The sequence below is a fragment of the Colletotrichum karsti genome (assembly GCF_011947395.1).
Source record: "Colletotrichum karsti strain CkLH20 chromosome Unknown Scaffold30, whole genome shotgun sequence".
NCBI lineage: Eukaryota > Fungi > Ascomycota > Sordariomycetes > Glomerellales > Glomerellaceae > Colletotrichum > Colletotrichum karsti.
The window spans coordinates 660,451-683,799 of NW_024065930.1; the positions used below are offsets into that span (position 1 = coordinate 660,451).

A 23,349-nucleotide genomic window follows, 5' to 3' on the forward strand; every position below is an offset into this window, starting at 1 on the left:
TCAAGTTCTACTAAAGGTATTTATACTTTTTAAGAATAAAATAACTATTAATAATATATATAAACTATAAGCTATTAATATAGTTTTTATTATTAATATATTATAATAGTATTTATACCTATTAAGTTATAGAGTTAAAATTACTAAACGTCTCTATTAAATATATTTTAAGTTATAAAAATGAAATAGTTAATATATTATTTAGAATAATCTTCTTATTATATAATTATAATAATAATAATCTAAATAAGTTTAAATTAATATTAACTAATAAAATATAGGTATAAAAAGATAGTAGTAGAGACTATAAGGAACTATTAAAAGTAGCTATATTAGAGAAGCTAAATTAGTAATCTATTAATAATATTATTAACTTATTTATATCTATATAAAAGGGAACTATAACTATTAAACCCCCCCTATTAAGCCTAAATAGGGAGTTAGCCTATACTATTAAGATTTATAAAATAGAGATTATAATTTAATCCCCTTATTTATAAGGTTAATTAGATTATAAGTTAAATACTTTAGATTTAGTTAAAGTAGTTATAAATATAAATACTAATAACTTAGAACCCCTTTAATAATAGCTAGAGAATCTATAGATAGTTAGTTTATATTTAGATATAGATAAAACTACTTTAAAACTAATAGAATACTTAATAATAATATTAAATATAGTATTAGTTAAGCTAGAGCTATAGAAATAGATTAATAACCCTTAATATATTAATATTTATAGGTATCTACTTAATAATATAATAAGGATAAATAATTATAAGCTATAAAACCTAAAATTAATATTATATTTATATTTAGTAATAGATAATAAGCTAATATATATATATAATAGAATTTAGAGAAGATACTTAATATTAAATAAAGTAATAACTATATATAAATAAGCTTATAATAATATAAGTTATTTTAGATCTAATATTATAAAATAAAGGCTAGCTATATAGTTCTTCTAGCTAATAATATTAAGAGATATTACTAATTATATTAAGGGATACTAACTTTATATAAATATAGTCTCTTAAAAATAAGTATACTTTAATTAAATTAGCTTAATAACTTATTTATTATAAGTTATTAAGATTAACTATTTTAGATTACTATTTATAACTACTTAAAGTAATATTATAATATTAATTTAGATTAATTATTTAAATAAGTTTATATAGAGGAAACTAATAGGATCTATAGGCGCCTCTAAAGTAATCTCTATTTTAAGAGATTAAATTAACTTTATAGAGATATTACTATAAGTAATCTACCTAAATACTAGAGAAGTATTTATATTAATTAAATTTAAATAATTAATATTTTAAATCTTAATAGAAGTTATATTAATACTAATAAAATTATATAAATTAGTTAATATAATTAAGATATGTATCTAATTAATTATTAAGTTAATTTTAAAGAGAATCCTAAAGGGATTATTTCTAACTATTAATTAGGATCTATATATACTTAAGGTTTTATTATAGATTAATAATAAGTAGTTACTATTTATTAGGTTTTCTCTAGCTAAAACCTTAATAAAATAAGAATATATTAATATTCAGGTATTACTTAAAGATTAATAGATCTTAGAGGATCTAGAGATACTAATTAATATAATAGTATTATATTTAGCTAAAATATAAATTAACTAACTAATTATAGAATTAAGTAATACCTTATAGGATATAGCTTAAGCTATAAAGTATAAATATAAATAGATAAAGCTATTTAGATATAGTAATTTTATAATATTAACTTAAGATAGAAAACTATTAAAGTTTAAGCCTTATTAGAGGGGACCCTTTACTATTAAATATTAAGTTAAGTAAATAATATATTATATTAAAAATCTAAATAGTAGATTAATTCTATATAACTACTATTAAGATTAACTAAAGCGATTCTTATTAAGATCTAAATACTTATAAATAATATTAAACTTAAAGTTACTATTTTTATAGTTATTATATAAATAGTATAATTAATATTAAATATCTCTTAATAATTAAGTTATACTTTTTTAGTATTATAATTACTTTAAAATTTTTATATTTCTTTTTTTAAAAACCTTAAATCATATTTAGAATAGAGTAAATAATAACTACTTTTTCTATTACTTATTACTTTATTAAACCCTTCTTTTTAATTAACTTTTTCTCTTATATAACTTACTACCTTATTAATTATTAATCTATTTATTACTTAAGCTTATTATTATCTCTATATATATATATATATTAGCTTAATTATTAATAAGATCTAAAGATCTAAATAATTAGTTATTAAGGTATAAATATAATAAATATATAAAGTATAATTATAAATATAAAATATATTTTAATAAGCCTAGCTATTTCTATTATAGCCTCTCTAGAGATCTTGATAGTAATACCCTCTTTACTTCTACTATATAGATAATAAATAAGAAAACCTCTAGATATTAATTATTTATATATATTATAATGGAGTAATTTCTTTTTAATTAAAAAAGATAATCTCTTAATATTAATTTAATTATTAATTTAAAGTAATAATTTAATATCCTTTTATCTTAAAAATAAAGCTAACTATATTAAAACCTCTTTAATATTATACTCCCTTAATAAAAAGAAAAAATAATAAGTAATAAAACTAATAGAATACTTAAATTAAAGAGAAAAGATCTCCTTTTAGCTTTAAATCCTAAAAAGTATAATAAGTCTTTAATATCTTTTAGCCTTTAAAAGTATAAATTAAGTTCCTCCTCTCTATTAGCTAAATAAATAAAAATATTAAAAAGTATAATTAATATTCTCCCTAAAGTAAATATAAAAGCTAAATATAATAGCTTAGAGAGCTTAAGCTCCTCTAGTAGTAAAGTAAAATCTAATTTAAATAATAAAACGTTCTCTTTAAGATCTAATAAGAAATAAAAAGAGCTAACTAAATTATTTATAATTATAACTTAAATAATATAGAAACTTAAAGATTAAATTAAAAAAAATAATAAAAGCTATCTATAAAGCTAATTAATATAGTTATATCTTAAATAAAGTAACAAAAAATACTATTAAAAGCTACTTAATAGATATAGAGATTAATACTTTAAATTATAAGCTTATAAACTATAAAATATATTATATAATTATTACTCTCTTTAGTTAAAGATATTAAATTTCTAAATTACTCTTTTAGGTATTTACTTTATATTAATATATAGCTTAAGCTACTATAATATCTATAGAAGAAATAAAATTATATTTTATATAATATTAAGAGATAATATAATTTATCTTAAAAATTAAAGCTATTTTCAAAACTATTATAAATATTTACTCTATATTAAATAGATTAGTTATTACTATCTATTTTAATAATTTATATATAAAGAGGTATAAAGATATTAATTATTAAAGTCCCTAATCAGAGAAACTTAGCTTTAATAAGGAGGAAAAAATAATTCTATCTCTTAATATAGCTATTAAGAAAGAGAAAGAAAAAAGTTAAAGAAAAAAAAGAAGAAAGTAATAAATATATTAATATTAACTAGAGAACTCTTAACTTAACTTCTAGTTATAATTTTAATTTAACTTTTAGTTTTAACTTTAATTTAACTTTTAGTTATATTTTAATTTTTAATTTTAATTATAACTTAACTTTTAGCTTTAACTTTAAATTAGCTTCTAGCTATAACTTTTATAGTTTAACTTTTAGTTATAACTTTAGCTTAACCTTTAGTTTTAACTTTAATTTAACCTCTAGTTATATTTTAACCTCTAGTTTTAACTATAATTTAACCTCTAGTTATAACTTTAGCTTAACCTCTAGCTATAACTTCTATAGTTTAACCTCTAGCTATAACTTTAACTTAATCTTTAGTTTTAACTTTAACTTAACCTCTAGTTATATTCTAACCTCTAGTTATAACTTTAACTTAACCTTTAGCTTTAACTTTAAATTAGCTTCTAGCTATAACTTCTCTAGCTATAACTTCTATAGTTTAACCTTAAGTTATAACTTTAAATTAGCCTCTAGCTATAACTTTTAATATTTAACTTCTAGTTTTAACTTAAAATTAGCCTCTAGCTATAACTCTCTTAATTTAACTTCTAGTTATAATATTAACTTAGCCTCTAGCTTTAGCTTTAAATTAACTTTAGGTTATAACTTTAAATTAACATTTAACTATAACTTTAGATTAACTTCTAGCTATACCTTAACCTCTAGTTTTAATTTTAACTATTTTAATTTAGCTTTTAGCCTTATTAACCTTAAGTTAGTTATTAAATTAATTTAAAACTATAAGTTAACCTCTAATATAGTTTTAAGCTATAGCTTTAATTTAACCTTTAGTTTAATTTATAATTTTACTTTTAGTTTTAATTATTAAAAGTTATAACTTTAACTAATTAAATATATCTTAAGTTACTAATATATTTATAATAATTATTCTTAAAATAGCTAATAATAAAGTAATTATACCTTTTTAAAATAAAAAGAGCTTAAAATTAAATAATATAGAATAATTTAAGTTATTTAAAAGTAATAGATTTATCTCTAAATAAAAGATTATATCTAATAGTAATATTAATAATAAAGTAATTAGGATTTTTAGAAATCTATTATAATATTAAATAACTTTAAGCTTTTAGCCTCTAATTATATTAAAATTATTAATTTCTAACTTTAGCTATTTAAGTTAAACTTTAATATTTAATTTATTTTTTAATATTAATCCTATAGCTTAAATATCTATAATAGATATACTTAAATCTAACTTACTATTTTTAGCCTTTAACTTTAATACTATAAGTTAAATATTAATACTTAATATACTTAAAATTAATAGAGGATCTTTAATATTTACCTCTATATTACTTAATATATAGAAATAATTATAAAAAGAGATTAATAAAGTAACTTAACTAATTTTAAAAGCTAATTAAGCTTAATAATTCTTTAATTTCTATATTAGAAATTAAATATATTAAGATAGAGATATTTTAATAGATTTTATATTATATATATATTAATAGAGGAGAGCTAACTTTATAAATAGGATATAGAGGTACTTAAGAAATAAATAATAATATTATATCTAATTTAATTTACTTTTATAATATAATAGTATTATTATATTATTAATTTATTAATTTATTTAATTTTAAAATAGGTAACTTAAGGGAAGAAATAGCTAAAGGGCTAGCCTATTTATACTTAATTATAAGGGGGGTAGAAGCCTAAACTCCTAATATAGGAGGTCTAATAGGTAGAGGCTACCCTACCTATTTAGGTATCTCTAATAGGGGTAATATTAGCACTAGGAACTTAGTAATAATATACTACTTTTACTATATCTTAAGCCCCTACTGCGCGGCCTCATCTTTAATAGACTAGGGGATACAAGGGGTTAGACAGAGATGGGACGACGAGGCCTGGACGGGATGACGGGACTGCGCCGGGACTCGGACTTGGGCAGGTTGAGGCGAAGACGGGATGAGGATGATGGAGGATGAGGCGAAGACGGGATGAGGATGATGGAGGATGAGTAGGAGATGGTGTTTGGGCATGATAGTAAGTAAGAAGCGAGACTACCAGGTGGAAAGGATGGAGACATGGTGCCATTTCCGTTCTGGTCGAGGTGCTTAATTCTGCTGCCTGCTGTCTACCAAATTTGCAGGAGTGACCAAAGTACCATTCTTTCCTTCTAATTATCATCCACATCTTTTTGCGACTGCCGTATAGGAAAGAATAAAGAATTTTCCGCCGACAGGTGCAGCTGCATTTGCAGTTGCATTTACAAGCAGCAAGCAGCAAGAGCACCTGGCAAACCAGCAGGGGCTGCACTTGCCTCTTTTTCCCGCGAGTGCAACTCCCCGCAAAAACTCGATGATCTCATGCAAGGAAAGACCAGTCGGCAATACCGTAGGCACCTGCCATTTGTTTCAACGACCTCTCCTTCATTTCTTCTGCTTACTATCTTTTTTCCATCCATTCGATCATCAGCTTGTGTGGCTGGGCTTCAACATATGGACCTCATCAGATATCCCTCTCAGAAAATAACATCGAAAGGTGGCTGGGGAGCAATGTCAGAATTTGGGGAGATCCTGGGATTCTGTTTTTGGCGTCATCCCGCTGCCCGCAGGCTTCGGCAGCCAGCATTCCCCTGAATCATGCGCCAACTTCTCGCATTTCTACCGCCTAAAATAAGCCCGCCGACGGTTTAATCTGGAGCTAACGGCCATGAACTCTTGGCCCCAGCAATTATTTTCCGACGACCATCCAGTTTCACTTCAAGACACAGCCGCAGACCAGCCTCTTCCCCTCTTCTTTCTTTATCCGATTTCATCTGACCGTTTACTCTTCCTTTTCTGTTTCTCCTGGCTCCGGTACTTTCAGACGGGGGGCCGGCTGACATCTCATCTCGAGTGTCCACTGCCTACGGATATTTCACTCACTTAGATCTCACTCTTACCCACCTCGCTTCTCACTCGCTCACTCCCATTGTTCGGCTCGCACTCTGAGATGAGGACCCAATCAACACCAGCGCGAAGGATCACCCAAATGACGGGACTGCCTATTCCCGGACGCTAGCGCTCGGCGCAGGCAGGGAGACAAATGCGACCATTCTGACAGGAGTGCATGGACAAGCCGTTCTCGCGGCCCGTTCGTTCACCTGACGTCATAACACAAACCGTCGACGCGCAAACGTATCTGCAAGTTTCGTGTTTTCATCGCCTCTGCACCATTTGGGCATCGGAAGCTTAGCTGGGATCGACACCCAAGTCGAGATGCGGCGATGCGGCATGAAATGAGCCAAGACTTCAGCTCGGCAGTTGAGGCCCGAACTGCTACCCTGCCAATGCGCCATTCCAGGATATTCACGTGGGATTAATATCCTGTTGCTTCTTCGAGAATAATCGAAGCCATTGAGGGACTTCCACAACGAGCTGCCAAGTGGCTGGTGAGCATGCCACGCTCCCTGATAAACTGCAACGTTGCAGCGACGTTTACGGCGAGAAGATCTCAGATCTCCCTCACCGAGACTCACCTTGGTTCTCATAGTCACACCGAAGCCTCTGCCGACTCACCCATATTTCGTTCTGCACTACGCCGCGCAACCAGCGCGCACCTTATCTGATGCTCCATGTCAACCCGCGAAACATACGCACAATATTCATCTCATTCCAGGGTCTGCCGCCGCAGATGACCGTTGACAGGTGACGCTGGTCTCATCTCAACTCACCATCTACCAATAGCAGTCTTCACCGGCACACCCTCTAGCGGCCCGCTGCAGTTCCAGTGTTGGCGCGCGAAATGGTTTCACTCAAAAATCACCCATAAACATCACCAACGTGATCGTTCTTATCTCTTCACAGATGCACAGGAGTCTTGCTTGACTCTTCAGATGATACCCTGTAATCAGATAAGGCCTCCGGAAATGGCTCGGCCAAGTGGTCCTGAGATACGTGATAAAGATACTCACCCGCTGGCCAGATTCTTTAACAATGATCTATAACAATGTCCTTCTAATTTCAAAGCCGACCTGTCTACGGATTTCACCATGTCGACAGCCGCATCACCCCGTCCCAGCGGAGAAACCTCCCCTCTCCTACCCCGCGACGATCCGCCCAACCCCTCCAACCTCCTCCTCTTCCGCCGCGCCGTCGGCATAAACGCCGACCTACACCCTCGAGACGAGTGCAACCTCGAAGCCGGCCGCACCGCCGCCGCCGGCATCTACGCCTCCACCATCGCCGCCCACCGCCGCGCCCGGATCTTCCGCATCATCGTGTCCACCCTGCTCTACACCTGCCACGCCGCCCAGCTCGTCACCGGCGCCGTCGTCACGGCCATGGGCCCCTCCGCCGGCACCCACCGCCTGGGCATCACGGTCCTGGGCGCCGCGAACACCGTCATCGCCGGCGTGCTGACGTTCATGAAGAGCCGCGGGATACCCGAGAAGATGCGCCGGAACGAGGTCGAGTTCCGGCGGCTGCAGGACTGGATCGAGGAGACGGACGCGCTCCTCATGCTGGGTGTCATTGGTGATACGAGGGACGAGGTCGGGGAGCTTGTCGCGGGCGCGTATAGGAGGTGGAACTTGGCGAATGAACGCGGTGAGGATGTCAGGCCTGAGGAGTACTCACGAGAGGAGCAGGAGAATGGTAAGAAGAAGGGGTTGAGTTTCAAGTGGTCGCGGGGATGGTGAGGCCTTGAATTTCAAAGATTAACGGCCGGATGTTTGATATTGGCGCATGATACCCTAGAGCATGTAGACTCAACCACGAGACACATTTATCTGTTAAGCCAGCCTCACTACCAGATACTTCATCCCAAACAGATCCTCGAGTAACGTCAAGACGATGGAGGATTCCCTTGATTCCTCCGCCCCCTCCTCAACATCGGAACATCACTCGTCACCCCCGGGATCTCATTCCCGCACCAGTGATGCCCGCCCATCCCGCTCGCCAACGCCCTCCCGTACCCCTCCTCCCCGACCAAGAACTCCGGATCGAGCGTCCCGAGACAAATACTCACGCCATCCTGCTTGTCTGATTTCCAATACAGCCACGAGCCGCACGCCGTGCAGAACCCGCGCCTCGCCGACTCGGACGCGCCGAACTCGGCGAGCGTGGCCGTGCCCTCGGTCCACTGCAGCGGCGGGACGTCGTGGAAGGCGGCGAAGAGGGCGCCGGACTGGCGGCGGCACTGCGTGCACTGGCAGGTCTGGGCGCTTTTGACGAAGTCGTGGGTCGCGGGGAGGGTGACGGTGTAGCGGAGTTTGGCGCAGAGGCAGCCGCCTGTTAGGGTTGTTGGTTTGGGGCCGATGTTGTTGGGGTCTGCCATGTTGGAGAGGTTGTGTATGTCTGAGTGTGGGTTTTGAGTTGGAGACGTGTTGAATGAGTGTAGGTTGTGAAATGACGGAGGCGCGGCTTTTATCATGAGATGATGGTGATTCAACGTCATAATCGTCAACGGCGCCCTTGGCCGTTGGCACCGAGATCGCGGGGTAGCTTTGATTAATAATGAGTGATTCGTAAGATTATGATTTCGGTCAATAATCGTGAGATACTCAACATAATCTCAGCTGTGGAATGTGTTTAACAATAACTGCTCTTGAATTATGGATTCTAAATTGCCCTCTAGGTGGTGTAGTTGTCACCACTTGGACCCCGTTGTCGACAAGTCATAATCCCCAAACTCCCCCACCCAGTCACTTGCTCGTCCTTGCTATGCCGATTCTCTTTTCTCAGCCTTTTCAGCCTGCGCCTGAGCTTCGACCTGGGCAACTCCAGCGGCAGAGTTCTTTCCGTCGAAGAGCACAGCAATTTCTTCCAGAGTAGGACCTCTCGTCTCGACGAAGAAGAAGTAGATCACCAGGACCTCAATCACCAAGCTGAACACCATGATTAGTTTTCCGTCGCATCAACATATACGGGGCGAGCACTCACATAGCGATGTAAACAAAGTAGAAGCGCCATTCCAGCTGCTCGATGCCGAGCGGGTTAACCCACTGGTTAAAGACACCGCTCAGAGCCGTGAAGCAGAAGCAGAGAGTAAGCCCCTTGGCGCGGATGTTGTAGGGCAGGATCTCGACGGTGTAGGAGACGGTCAGGCCGGGCCAGGCCGCGCCCGCGACTCCGTAGAAGACGAAGATCATGGCTACGACGGCGATTCCGGCCGAGGCCGACTCGGTCTGGGCGTATACTGCGCTGCAGGCCGTCCACACGGAGAAGGAGAGGAGCATTCCGACGCCTGCGAAGAGGAAGAGGACTCTGCGCCCGATGCGGTCGACGAAGAAGGCGGCGGTGAGGGAGACGAGCCATGACCAGATGGTCAGGCCGCCGTTGATGTAGGACTGCGTGATCGAGCTTTGTGAGGTTAGCGTGGGCCGGCTTAGGTTGGGAGGGCGGGGTTGAACTTACTCTTTGATGCCAATGGTACTCAGGATAACGGCAAGCTGTGAAAGTCACGTCAGCAAGGATCGAACAGAGCATCCGGCGGAAGAAACACTCACGTAGTATGAAACCAGCCCGTTTCCAGAACACTGGGAGAAGATGGCCGTCGCGATGATCAAAGCACAGCGCTTACGGTTACCAGGGGTCCTCACGAGCTCCATCCATCCGCTGTTCGCGGCAGCCTCCTTCTCCAGCTTCAGCGTGCTCGAGATCTCCGCAAACTCCCACCGCGCGAACTCGTCGTTCTCGTCGTTGTTGCCGTGGTACTTGACCAGGACCTTCCTCGCCTGCTCCTCCTTGCCCTTGCTGATCAGCCACCTGGGGCTCTCCGGCAGGAACCAGACGGCGAGCAGCTGGATGCCGGGCATCATGCACTGCAGGCCCGTGGGCAGGCGCCACTGGATGTCGCCGTGCTGCTGCGTGAGGGTGCCGAAGCAGGTCCAGGCGGCGATGATGCTGCCGAGGTACCAGAGGGTGTTGTAGAGGGTGGTGACCTTGCCGCGGTGGCGCGGGTGGGCGACCTCGGTGATGAGGAGCGGGCAGGTGCCGTTGGAGATGTTGGAGCCGGCGCCCATGATGAAGCGGCCGACGAGGTACATGGCGTCCCGGCCGGCGCCTTGTTTGGGGAAGGCCTGGAGGAGGGCGCCGAGGACGACGAAGACGCAGCCGATGGCGGTGCCCGTCTTTCGGCCGAGGCCGTCGGCGATGTAGGGGGCGAAGAGGAGGACGAAGAGACCGCCGAAGCCGGGCATGGCGCCAAAGATGCCGAGTCGACTTCCGGATGGATGATCAAAGTCTACATGGCGTGTTGTTAAGAATAAGGCCAAAGTGAAGCTGTTTGGTATTTGTTAAGAAAAGATGTACTCACAAGCCTGCCATGATTGCATGGTCTGAAGTCCATTGAGTAAGCTGCCGTCATATCCTAGTGTTGTTGAGCCTAGGAAGAGGAAGACCATCATGAAGTACAGCTTCCTGAGTTCTGACTGTTTGTACCATGGTAAAGGTGATCCTTCAGGGGCTTCGAGGTGCGGATCGTATGCGTTGTCGACATGGTCAGCGCCATGACTCTCTGACTGCTTCAGCTCCATGGCTTAAGGAGAGTTGCCAAGTGTCAACAGACTGAGGAGAGTGAGGTTGAAGTTCGACTTGGTGATAGGAAACGTCGACAAGCCTCCATCCCATGTTCGAAGGAGTTGAGATCCACGAGTATACTTATACAACTCCGAGTTCCGGGCTCTTAGCATGGCAACTTGATATTGCTCCCCTTTACCGGGCTGAAGATTCCACTTCCTCCTCTCGTACAGAACAGGCCACCCGACAAAGAGCCGAGGGTCGTTACCCGATGACGGCCCCCAAGAGATCGATATTTTGCGAGCACGTCCAATAACAAGTCGTCGGACGACGGCGTCACCAGCGGGCTTCTCCAAGGGTGGTTAAGCAGGAATCACGAGACTAGATCGTCATTGGAGCGAGTACAGACGAAGTCCCCGTGGGGGTGGAACACATCGTCGACAGTGAACCAGAAGGGACGGGAAGGACACACAACAGCCCCAATATTAAACTCCACACTGGCCTTTCCGGGGAAAGCTCTCGCGCGCGTGGTTACGGATGCTTTTTGGGTCGTTGGAGAATCGCAATGGCGTGGTCCATTGGCTAGTCAGGGAGAAGCCCGGCCGACAACCCGGCCCTGCGGGTTTCCATTGAATATGGATTGTCTGGGGGAGCAACGCCGCAGAAAACCTACTGCACTATTATAGGGGTAGCTCCTATAAAAAAGCCTAATAGTTATTTAACTCTTATATTAACTATAAATTAGTATTAAACTTCTACTTATTTATTTACTCCTTTATTATTATAATATAACTATATCCCCTCTATATTCTATTATAATCTTTATTTTTCCCCCCTTTTTATTAATCTTTTCTTAAAGAGTTAATAAATAATAAGATATTAAGAATAGCGTTCCTGTACTTAATATAAGTTTATATATAGGTATAATTAGTAAAATAGTAATTATATTACTTATTACTAGCTTAAAGATAGTAATATATAGCTAATAGAATATTATAAATTAGCTAGTTAGTAGTATAATAAATAGTAATAATAATCTTTTGAAGCTATATATTATAGAGGAAAAGTTATATTAATTTACTTTTAAAATAATAGGACTTTTAGATCTTAATAATTTTATTCTTAAAGAAGAGCTTAAATTAATATATATATTATTTAGCTATTACTAGGGGGTTATAGTTATTCTTAAAGTTCTTATAGAGGGTATAAACTACTTCTATTATAATAATAATAAGTATTATCTTAAAGTAAAAATTAAAGAGAAAGAGAGATAAAAGAGAAACGGTTTAATTTACTTTTATTACTTAATAACTCTATTAAATAAAGTATAAAAACCTTAATAGTTAAAGCTATTTATAACTACCTTTTAAGTAAACTCTATATTTAAAGTTTATATTACTTTAGATTTACTTTATAAGTTAAATAGAGTAATTCTATTTTTATATATAATATTAGGAATAATATTAATCTTATTGCTAAATTAGGTTAGAATATTAGTTATATAGCGTATAAATACGCTTTACTTATATACCTCAGCTACACTATTACGATATCTACTCGTTTACACGTCGACAACGAGACAAGACGCGGCCGTCGAGATAGAGTTCGGTGTACAGTCTCGACGTCAAACTTCTGGAGCTATGCCGTTACGGTCTAGACCATGACTCGATTTGTGACGCTCCAATGCGGGGCTTTTCCCTGTCGATTTACCGAGAGAAAGACAGCTCCAACGGCATCCTCAGCTTTCTCTGGGGAATTACTCCGACGTATATGCGAAGCGCACCGGCCGGCCGGCGAGAAGGATCGAATTGAAAATTGAGCATTTGCCCGACAAATCTCCTCGGATGTTTCGAAGAGCCACGCCGTTTCCTGTTTCTCTCCTCGCCAATCCCCTTCTCTTTTACCCCATACCTTACTTGCCGGAACCACCACAGACAGGAACAGTCAATCCGACCGACCGGGACGCAATCAATCAATGACCCATGCGGGCCACGTTTTGAGCGGACTGGATCCATTCCTCAGACTTCTCGCGTCCTGGCCTACCACAGCTCTCGGCTGCAAGGCCGTCTGAAGACAGAGAGAGCTGTCCACGAGAGCTCCATCTCCACAGTTGCCGCCGATTGGAGGGCGTAGCCGCTCTGCCCAGAGTGCCGGGTGAGAGTGAGTGAGAGAGTTGTGCTTGTGTGTGTGTGCGTGTGTGGTAGACTTGCGGTTAGCTGCAGGTTGAAGTGCTGTCACTGTCTGATCCGGTCTTTTGGCGGCGTGGCTGGCGACGTTCGGTCTAAACAGGTCTCATCTGAGCGGTTGAGCCCGACCTTGTCCTGTCTTGTCTTACCATGGAGATCGACCGAGCAGTAACACAACCACCGCCACCGGAACACGGAAACGGACCACACTCTCCACTCTCGACTTCTCCGGCCTCGCCTGCCAGCGGCAGACCCAGGTCCAAGATCATCAGGAACCAGAACGCCTGCGATGCGTGTCGTTCACGCAAAGTTAGGGTGAGACAACTCGTTCGAGACGCTGTAATTCTCGCTACATATCGTTCAGAAGGTTTTCAACGTTGTGTTGCTATGTCATGTGGTTTTAGAGGCGGCTTCAACTCCGGCAAGCTCAACTGACCGATCGGCAGTGTCTATACGGAGCGGGTGAAACCCGGTGCCAAGGCTGCTCGTTCCTCGACATCGAGTGCAAACATGACCGGCCGCGGCGGAGGAGAGGGCCGCCGAACAAGTTCCGTCTTAGCCCGGCCCTGCAATGTTGAATATTGCTCACACACCCTGAACTCACACTAACCAGGTTTAACAGACATGCGCAGCAACAGCAACAACATCATCATCAACCCCAACAGCAACTCCCTCAACAGCATGGGAGTACATCCGGCGCAGCCAGCCAACAGAGCCCGTCGGCATCGGACATCACCTCGCCGGACCTCGGCCTCGCCTACCAGACCTCACCCGCCTCCTCATCAGCCCACACGCACCACACACCACGCTCCCACTCACACATATCAGCCGCCGCCGTAGCAGCAGCAAACGCGTCAGCAGCAGCATCCTCAGCCCCGGACCTACGCGCCCTCGTCGGCGCGCCGAGTCCCAACACGGGGCCCTACGGCAACTGGCTCGCCCTCTTCGCGCCGGAGGCCCTCGTCCACCGGATCCTGCACGACTGGTTCGAGAAGGTCCACTCCCTCGCCCCCGTCCTGCACCGCCGGCGCTTCATGCACCGCCTCAAGACGGGCGAGGCCGGGACCGACCGCACCTTCTGCGCCCTCGTCGTGAGCGTGTGCGCCGCGACCGTGGCGACCCTCCGGCGCGCCGACTACAGCCCCGTCACGGTCGAGGGCTGTCTCGACTTCATCGAGGACCACCACCTGCTCGACCACGGCATCCGGAAACCGGCCTACTCGCTCGACTGGTGCATCGCCATGTACAACATCGGCACATCGGCGAGCTCCATGAACGAGAACGGCCTCGGCGACATGGGTTCGTTCCATGGTATGTCCGAGGCCGCTGCGGGGACAAGGTTCCTCGCGTACTACCGCCTCGCCGACCTGGATATGTCCGAGCAGCAGCTGCTCAAGCGGCTCTTCTGGCTGATCTTTGCGGCATATTGGTACGTAGCATTCAACCCCCACTCACACATACGATGAAGACATCGGCGCATGGGTCTTCTTTGACATGAACATGAGATGACGACACCGCCTACCTGATGTTCGGTTGACGTTTTCCCCTTTCTAATCCACTCTATAGCAGCGCAGACATATTCGGGAGATTATCCGTCTCCATAGTCTCCCACCAAGAAAACCGCCTTCACCTCAGACCCGTCCCCCTGACCGACTCTCAACTCGACACCGGCCCGCAGCTCTCGCCCGGCGAGCTGCCGCCGTGGCACGGCGACTCGACATCCTACGTCCCCGGGCTGAATCACCTCAGCGACCTCTTCCTGATCTGGCACGAGGCCCAGACGGCGCCGGTGAGTATCTACGGCGGGCAGGAAGAGGCGCTCAAGCACTACATGAACCGCATCCAGAACATCATCGACAGCTTCCCGCCGGAACTGCGCTGGCGCGGCGGCCTCTCGCGTCCGGGTCACATCACGGAGGGCCACGACACGCAGATCGCCAACCTCTTCATCACGAGCCTCAACATCCGCTCGAACCTGCTGCAGAAGTTCGGATCCACGGACAAGACGCGCGCCTACGAGCACCAGCGCATCGTGGACGACCTGCTGGAGATCCTGTACCACATGCCGCAGCACGTCCTCGAGCAGAACGGAAACAGCCTGATCCCCAAGTTGAGAGACTGCGGGGCGGCGTACATGGAACAGATGAACATCGGAGACAGCAGCAGCGGTGGGCCCGAGACGCTGGTGAGCGAGAGCGCCAGGCTCAAGTTGGAGAGGTTGCTGCGGAAGTTGGATGACATTGATTGTTGGCCGGGACTCCCTGGTGTAGAGAGCCCGCAGAGCAATAGATGATAACATGCCATCTGACTGTCCAAGAAATCGTAAAATAACAAAAGTTCATCACTTGACCATGACAGACGCAGTGGAATATCCGCAAGATTGCCGGGAATATGCTCCAGCCCAACTTAGGACCGAGGCGGATGAGCCGCTTTGACGGGGGGAAACTCCACGCATCCACCAGCGGAGACTTTTTTGGGAATGGAGATGTGAGTGGGTTATGAGGAGAGTCTAAAGCGTGAACGATTAATGCGAAGTATTTCCGAACTTCAGCTCGTCAAGTCTCGCAACTCCGCCAGAGTCAAGTCAACTCCAAACCGCGTCATTTCGAGCTGGAAACGGGAGAGTGACAATTCCGATGTTTGACAGGAGTTCCCAGTTGATAACCCATCGTTTTGTTTCCATAACAGAAATAGTAAACTGGTGCGAAGAAAGTCCGAAGACTCGTTCCCCCTCTCACACCCCTGCAGGATTATTCCCGTCAGCCCATCAGGCGATCTGCAAACGCATCCCGCGGCAGAAAGTGGGTTTTCTGTTTCCCATCATCTTTGGCATTGGATTGGAGCCAACTACTGATAGGCGAATGACGGTTCTCGTTGGAGCGGCAGGCCGATTGACAATGCCGTCAGCGGAGCCGTAGCTCATCCGAAATGGACCCTCTTGGAGCGGCTCCGACAGGAGCTACAGCTACCTACATCCTCGGGATAATGTTCGCTCGAAGACAATCGAACAATATTTCAACCTCTCTCGACGCCCGAACTATCGTGTATTGATCTGCTTGTTCTCTACTCTTCATCCCTCTCTACCTCTCTTTTCATCCGTCACAATCTAGAGCAGCAAATCGCCCAAGATGACAGCTCTGGACACCACGAAACCCCCTCACCTCCGCCGCTCTAATGGCAACACCCAGCTCATCCTCAAGGGCAAGCCCTTCCTCATGCTCTCCGGCGAACTGCACAACTCCTCCCTCTCCTCCGCCCGCTTCATGTCCGAGGTCTGGGGGCCCATGAAGTCCGCCCACATCAACACCCTCCTCGGCGCCGTCACATGGGAAGACATCGAGCCCACAGAGGGCAACTTCACCTTCTCCGAGCTCGACGCCGTCCTCGCCGGCGCCCGCAAGCATGACATGCACCTCGTCCTCCTCTGGTTCGGCACCTACAAGAACGGCATCTCGACCTACGCGCCACACTGGGTCAAGCGCGACACGAAACGCTTCCCCCGCTGCCAGGTCCTCGAGGCCGGCGGCGTCAAGAGAACCGTCGAGATGGTCTCCCCGCTGTCCGACGAGTGCTGCAAGGCCGATTCAAGAGCTTTCGCCGCGCTCATGAAGCACCTCGCCGAGGTTGACAGCGAGCACAACACCGTGCTGATGGTCCAGGTCGAGAACGAGACGGGTCTGCTGGGCGACTCCCGCGACCGCTCCCGCCGCGCCGACAAAGCCTTCGCCTCGCCCGTCCCAGAATCGCTTCTGAAGCACCTTAACGAGAAGAAAGACGAGCTGCACCCCAAGTTCACGGCCCGCTTCGCCGTGCCCCCCGCCAGCGGGAGCCACTCCTGGAACGACATCTTCGGCGCCGGCCACGCCGCCGACGAGGCCTTCATGGCGTACCACATCTCCTCGTACGTCGGCCGCGTCGCCGCCGCCGGCAAGAAGGAGTACGACATCCCCCTCTACACCAACACCTGGCTCAACTTCGACGACCCGTCCCAGCTCGACCTCCGCGGCGTGCCCATCGTCGTCGGGGGCGGCGCCGACCCGGGCGTCTACCCCTCCGGCGGGCCCTGCCCGCACGTCCTCGACATCTGGCGGTACAACACCATCTTCACCCCCGAGAAGGCGCTCGACTTCCTGGCGCCGGATCTGTACTTCCACAACTACGAGACCGTCTGCAGGGACTACACGGCGCAGGGGAACCCGCTGTTCATTCCGGAGCAGCGCCGCGACGAGAACGGCGCGCGGAGGGTGTGGCTGTCGTACGGGACGTACGGGGCGCTCGGGGCGTCTCCGTTCGGCATCGACACCGGCGCCGATGTGGTCGGGCGGGAGTACAAGCTCCTCTCGCAGGTGGCGCCGTTCCTGCTGGCCGCCGCGCCGGAGGACCGCATGGGGTTCTTCTTCGACGAGGAGCCGGACCCCGTCGGCAAGGGCGAGAAGTGGAGCAAGGTGTTTGGGGACATCGAGGTCATCGTCGAGAGGGCCTTCGTGTTTGGTAAGGCCGGTCCCGGTGGCGGAATGGTGATTCACCTCGGAAACGCAAAGTTCCTTGCTATTGGCCGGGGGTTCAACGTGAAGTTCAAGAGCGCGAGGAAGGAGGCGACTTTCACGGGCATTCTTGCAGCGGCAGAGAAGGAGGTTGACGAGAACGGGCAGCTGAGGACGTTGAGAGTGTTCAACGGCGACGAGACGAGGAGTGGAGAGTTTCTGATCATGCCAAACGACGATCCCGACTATGGCGGTTTCCCGATTGCGGTTACGATACCGGCTAGGACGTGTATTGCGGAGGTCGAGGCGTACTGGGTCGCCGAGGACGAGGAGGACCGATAAACGGAGGTGATACCAGACATAGAGTCGAAATTGAATAATGTTTCTGTTTATGAACGCAGTAGGCTCGGCGTGCGATTTCTTGACAAGCTTTACTTATAAAGCCACACTTTGTTGGGTTGCGACAGGGTCTCTTGGCTGTTGATTGTGGACAATACGAACTGGTGGAAAAACCCCTAAGTCATGAGTAAGTTGATACCAATGGCCTTTCTGTCCACCGTATGAGTCTACGGCGGAAACTTAAAACAAACAGTAAGTTAACATCAAACCATAAGGGAGATACAACAACCATATTGTTTAGTCACAGGCCCTGCAGAGCAGTCACACACAGAAGCAAGCTCATTTGATTCCATCCAACTCAATTCAAGCAGTGAGCTACCATCTATACCACTCTATAAAACCAAACCCAAACACTAAGAAATCCCAAGGACACCATTCCACACTATGCCAGCGCCGAGACCGTGAAGCCACGGCGCCGGAGATCTGTCATCGGCGCGAAACCGCTTAGCAGACGGGGACGTTGATGACCTGGCCGACCTCGAGGAGGAGAGGGTCGACGCCCTCGTTGGCGGCGAGGAGGGCGTTGACGTCGAGGCCGAAGCTCTGGGCGACGATGAAGAAGGTGTCGCCGGACTTGATGGTGTAGGTGGGGGAGCCGCCCTCGACGCAGGTGCCGGTGCCGTCCTTGGCCAGGCAGGAGGTGTTGTCGGGGTTGCAGATGTGGGTAGGGACCTTGAGGACCTGGCCGATGTTGATCAGGTTGGGGTTGGCCAGGCTGTTGAGCTTGGAGATGTCGCAGATGCCGGAGCTCAGCTTCTGGGAGATGATGGTGAGGGTGTCGCCGGAGACGACGGTGTAGTCGACGACGGGGCCCTGAGAGCAGGTGGGAGTCGCGGAGGCGGTGGCCGAGGCGGTGGGGGTGGCCTGCTGTTCGGGGTGTTAGTAAGATGGGATGACAGTTGGTTCTCTCTCCAGAGCGAGAGCGTTCATCAAAGAAGCTTTGATGAGCGGCTTTGGCATGGAGAGAGACTGAGTCAGATACGTACGGGAAGGGCGGCGACAAGGCCGGCGGCGGCGAGGAGGGTGGTGAAGATGTAAGAGGTCTGCATTTTGACTGATTTGGATGTACTTCAAAAAAGAAGGGGTGAATGAGCGAGTGAATTGGGTTGGTTGAAACGATTGTGATGTTTAGCGAAAGACTGGATCGAAGAGCTGGATGCTGATGATGATTCCAAAAGCTCAGATGGCACCGACGATCATTCTCCTACTTATACACAAGCTCGAGTGCCCCTGAGCGAAGAGGAAACCAACAACTTGGGCACTAGCATCCTAGATCCGTGGTCAACCGCTTGGGAAGCCTCCGTGAATTGCTGTTTGTGGGTCATAGGGGGCGCCGGCCAGGGGCTGTGTCCCGGAGCTTCAGTCGAGTGAAGCCATTTTGAGAAGTCTAGGATTTCTTCGCGGGCAGCGTGATATCCTCCGCGACGAACTAGGAAAACTGCGGCGTACGACGTTGCTGACATCTCTCGTAGCAAACCGAGACGCTTTCCCGAGCCACGGAGCTGGGATCTCGGTAGGCTCGGGCATAATCATGTTCCCAGCAAGCCAAGCACTCAAACTCTATACTCTGGAGATCGTGGCCCCTTTATTGACTCGCGTTGGCTGTCAATCTGGGGAGATCCTTGCCTTGTTGTTGGGGAACTGGGACGACGTTTCTAGAACCTCAATCAATTCGCACTCTAAATCCCCCCTAAACCCCCTTCTGAGAGACAGACTTGTTGTCTCGTTACGCGGCAGCCCTTGGCCTCGTCAATATGGCGTTGCCGAACGCGTCTATCGCCGAGCATTGGCGTTGTCTAGGAGGGCGATGTTGTCGAAAAGCCTCACAAACTTGGATACCTAAACTTCAACCAAGAAGTTGGCGATGCTCGGATTCCGAATTGTGAAGAGTAATCGTCCCGAAGGAGTCGCATTCGCCGAGTTCAAGTGTCAGTTGTCAACAATATCACGGGATCCTACAGCCGGGGCAATCAAACTAGGTTTGAGCCTCATCAACGGCTGCCCCACCATGTCGTCCGAACTCGCCTGGCCTCATCTCCAGTTCGACTCGGGCTGGACCGATTGATCATGAGACTGTTCGCCAAATGTGATCAAATCTTCTCAACGACACTCCCACCAGTCTCGGCATAGTCTTGCCGACTTGGCTGTTATTCACACCGTTTTCATGTCAGTAGAGGCGACTTGGAAAAAGAACGAAGTGAGTGATGGCAACCCTCTCAGCAACTGACAGTCTCCCGGGTGGCTCCCGGTTCGGTCTCGGCATGCTGAAGCACCTCCGCGTGGAGATTTGGGGGGAAAATACGACTCCACCGGCCCCAAGCCACTCTGCCCAGAGTCCCGGGAGTTCCGATCGATGTGAAGCCTTCCAGACACATAGACTCTGAGGCGGTGCTCGCCATGACCGGGACACCCATTCAAGGTGCCTCAAGTGAGCGGAGGGGTCTACCACAATGGAACCTCGCGTCGCCCTCAAAACATTAAAGACGGACACGGACGGACGAAAAGCGGAGCTGACTTCCAGATTTCGTACCTTTCGCCTTGCCAGATATTGGAATTCAATCTTCTCTCAGGCATCTCGTTGTCTACTTCGTTTGCCTCCACGACTTGGCAAAGAGTGTTCAATCAGACTAGGAGAAAATTCACTTCTTCCGTTCTATTTTGAGCGGATTCTGCGGGCGTGATTAAAGGCCAAGCTTCTTCCACGTACCTCCCGCTGCGGGAGATCCCCTTGATTGGATCAGTTAGGGGTAGGATATTTATCACCCTATTCTAGATATTTATTACCCCTCTAGCTATATACCTACTATAGACCTCTATAATTAGACTCCTACCTATATACCTACTTAGGTAAGATCTTTTTTATCCTATTATAATATTACTAATATAACTAACTATTATTATTAAAATACTTTTTTTAGAGTTATTTATATATATTATTATAATATTATAATAGGAGATTAAGTTTAAAACCCTCTTATTATTTAATAATAAATTTATATATTATTATATTACTATATTATATCTATTAGTACTTAAATAGTATTACTATTTTTACCCTCTTATTAAGTAGAGTTTTTTATTAAAAGTAGCTATTTATAATATACTTAATAATACTATATATAAAGCTAGCTTTATAATTTCTACTCTATATATAAAGGGTAACTAATAAGTTTATTAGTATACTTATATATTATAATAAAATAATAATAAAGTAAGAGCTTTTACTCTTAATACCTATATATTAAAAAAGTAAAAGTTATTCTCTTATAATATTACTTATTATTAATAGATTATTATAAAGAAGATAAATAAGACTTAAGTTATTAAGTTTATTATTATTATTAACTATAATTATTATAACTATTTATTTTATAACTTATTAATATATATTAAAAATTACTAAAAGACTTTTATTTAATATAGTAATAAAATAATAAAGTTATAAAATAAAGGTATTTATTTAGTTTAGATATTAATAACTTTATATACCTATAGAGTAAAAAATATTATTATATATAATATATTAAACCTTTTAGCTACTTATTAATAAATAAAACTTAATAATAAAATACTTATTAAGTAGCTCTTTAGTTAGCTTAAAGATAATAATAAATATTAATACTATTACCTCTAGGATATTATTAGTTATATTATTACTATCTTTATTATACTATATATTAATATTAATCTTCTCTAAAAATATCTTAATATTCTTTTAATAAATTTAATATATAAAACTAATTATTTTAATATATTATTATTTAATATCTATAGTATTACTAGTAATAAGTATACTTTTTAAGTAGCCTCCTATTTCTTATTAAGTAAAAAAGAAGCTAATTATATTTAAATAGTTAATATATTAATAGAGATATTAATAGAGAATAATATTCTATTATTAAAAGTTATATATATAGATTATAAGTTAGCCCTTTTATATATATTTAATATTAACTTAAAATTTTACTTTATTTTATATCTATTCTATTAATAGTATATTAACTTTAATATATTAATTAAAACTTATAAATACTTCTTAATAGCTATAAAGAATAATAATAATAATATTATAAAGTACTTAAAGTTCTAGGAATTTCTTAATATATAAAATAATATCCTCTAAAGCTATATTATTAATATATACTATTAATAACTTAAGATATTTAAGAAATCTAGCTTTTTTATTACTATTATTAACTATATAATTAATATATAGCTAAGCTTATAATATAAAAAACTTATTAAATATTATATTAATAAATATACCTACTTTAAGTATATAACTACCTCTATTATTAAGTTATTTTATATTAGCTTAAAAATATATATTTATTATTATATAAGGGACCTTAAGAGTATATTTAATAAATTAATATTATTTTAAGCTAATTAATAGGATATAAATATAATAAAATAACTTTAACATTAAGCTAAATTACTTTTTAACTCTTATTACTTTTTATTTCAAGCTATTTAGTACTATATATACCTAAAAGTACTATTTCTTCTAATTAATAAGCTAATTAAGTTAAGCTATAAATAAAAAAATAGCTTATATAAAGGCTAAAAGATATCTATAAGCTATATAGGTTTAATAAAGCCTATAGGCTACTATATTATTATATACTATTTAACTACTTTAATTAATATAAATAACTATTAGCTAAAAAGATTTATCTCTATTAATTTTAATACTATTTACTACTTTATAATAATATTTAATTACCTCTATTTAACTTAAAAGAAATATTATAAAATAAAGGCTACTTAAAAAAATAAAAATAAATACTTAATATATTATTATATTAAGAGCTCTTATTATTTAAGTATAAAGAGGCTATTAAGTAGGCTAAAGCTCTCTAACTACTCTTACTTAACTACTTAAAGGCTTTAAGCTTTATATTTATTCCTCTATTATTAATTATATTATTAATATTAAATAATATAACTATAACTTAATAAGGGCTAGAGGTAATAACTTATTATAATATATATAATATAGATATAGAGTATTAATAATAATATATTTAAGCTACTATTAATAAAGAGTTTAATATAATTAACTTTATTTAAGCTCCTTATAAAGTTATTAATCCTATCTCTATTCTTAATAATAATAATAATTATAATGTTACGGCCAGCTAACTAATAGTGGGTTTATATTAGCAGTAAGTTAGGGATTAAAAACTATAAATAGTATTAAGTCGTTCTATAGGGCTATTTAAGTAATTATAGGTCTTTAAAGGTCTTAGTAAT

The 23,349-nt window shown here is 42.1% G+C and overlaps 6 protein-coding genes across 6 annotated transcripts; 3 read left to right on the top strand and 3 right to left on the bottom strand.

The window, feature by feature from the left end:
- Window positions 1-7,555: 7,555 nt before the first annotated feature.
- CkaCkLH20_08901 (uncharacterized protein) lies at window positions 7,556-8,203 on the top strand (the record flags this gene model as incomplete). The annotated part of the gene is made up of 1 exon (XM_038891616.1): window positions 7,556-8,203. One exon carries the CDS (start codon window positions 7,556-7,558, stop codon window positions 8,201-8,203), a length of 648 nt encoding a protein of 215 aa, XP_038743252.1.
- A 146-nt stretch (window positions 8,204-8,349) lies between these two features.
- Window positions 8,350-8,841, bottom strand: CkaCkLH20_08902 (duf636 domain protein; the record flags this gene model as incomplete). The annotated part of the gene is made up of 1 exon (XM_038891617.1): window positions 8,350-8,841. The coding sequence occupies one exon, from the start codon at window positions 8,839-8,841 to the stop codon at window positions 8,350-8,352; it is 492 nt and encodes a 163-aa protein (XP_038743253.1).
- A 384-nt stretch (window positions 8,842-9,225) lies between these two features.
- Window positions 9,226-11,041, bottom strand: CkaCkLH20_08903 (hexose transporter protein; the record flags this gene model as incomplete). The annotated part of the gene is made up of 5 exons (XM_038891618.1): window positions 9,226-9,391; window positions 9,447-9,866; window positions 9,921-9,955; window positions 10,013-10,749; window positions 10,822-11,041. The coding sequence occupies 5 exons, from the start codon at window positions 11,039-11,041 to the stop codon at window positions 9,226-9,228; spliced, it is 1,578 nt and encodes a 525-aa protein (XP_038743254.1).
- Window positions 11,042-13,720: 2,679 nt separating this feature from the next.
- On the top strand, window positions 13,721-15,503 carry CkaCkLH20_08904 (uncharacterized protein; the record flags this gene model as incomplete). Its single annotated transcript, XM_038891619.1, has 4 exons — window positions 13,721-13,757; window positions 13,833-13,928; window positions 14,039-14,639; window positions 14,777-15,503. 4 exons carry the CDS (start codon window positions 13,721-13,723, stop codon window positions 15,501-15,503), a joined length of 1,461 nt encoding a protein of 486 aa, XP_038743255.1.
- An 835-nt stretch (window positions 15,504-16,338) lies between these two features.
- Window positions 16,339-18,036, top strand: CkaCkLH20_08905 (glycoside hydrolase; the record flags this gene model as incomplete). Its single annotated transcript, XM_038891620.1, has 1 exon — window positions 16,339-18,036. One exon carries the CDS (start codon window positions 16,339-16,341, stop codon window positions 18,034-18,036), a length of 1,698 nt encoding a protein of 565 aa, XP_038743256.1.
- Window positions 18,037-18,537: 501 nt separating this feature from the next.
- On the bottom strand, window positions 18,538-19,142 carry CkaCkLH20_08906 (intracellular hyphae protein 1; the record flags this gene model as incomplete). Its single annotated transcript, XM_038891621.1, has 2 exons — window positions 18,538-18,960; window positions 19,080-19,142. 2 exons carry the CDS (start codon window positions 19,140-19,142, stop codon window positions 18,538-18,540), a joined length of 486 nt encoding a protein of 161 aa, XP_038743257.1.
- Window positions 19,143-23,349: the final 4,207 nt, after the last annotated feature.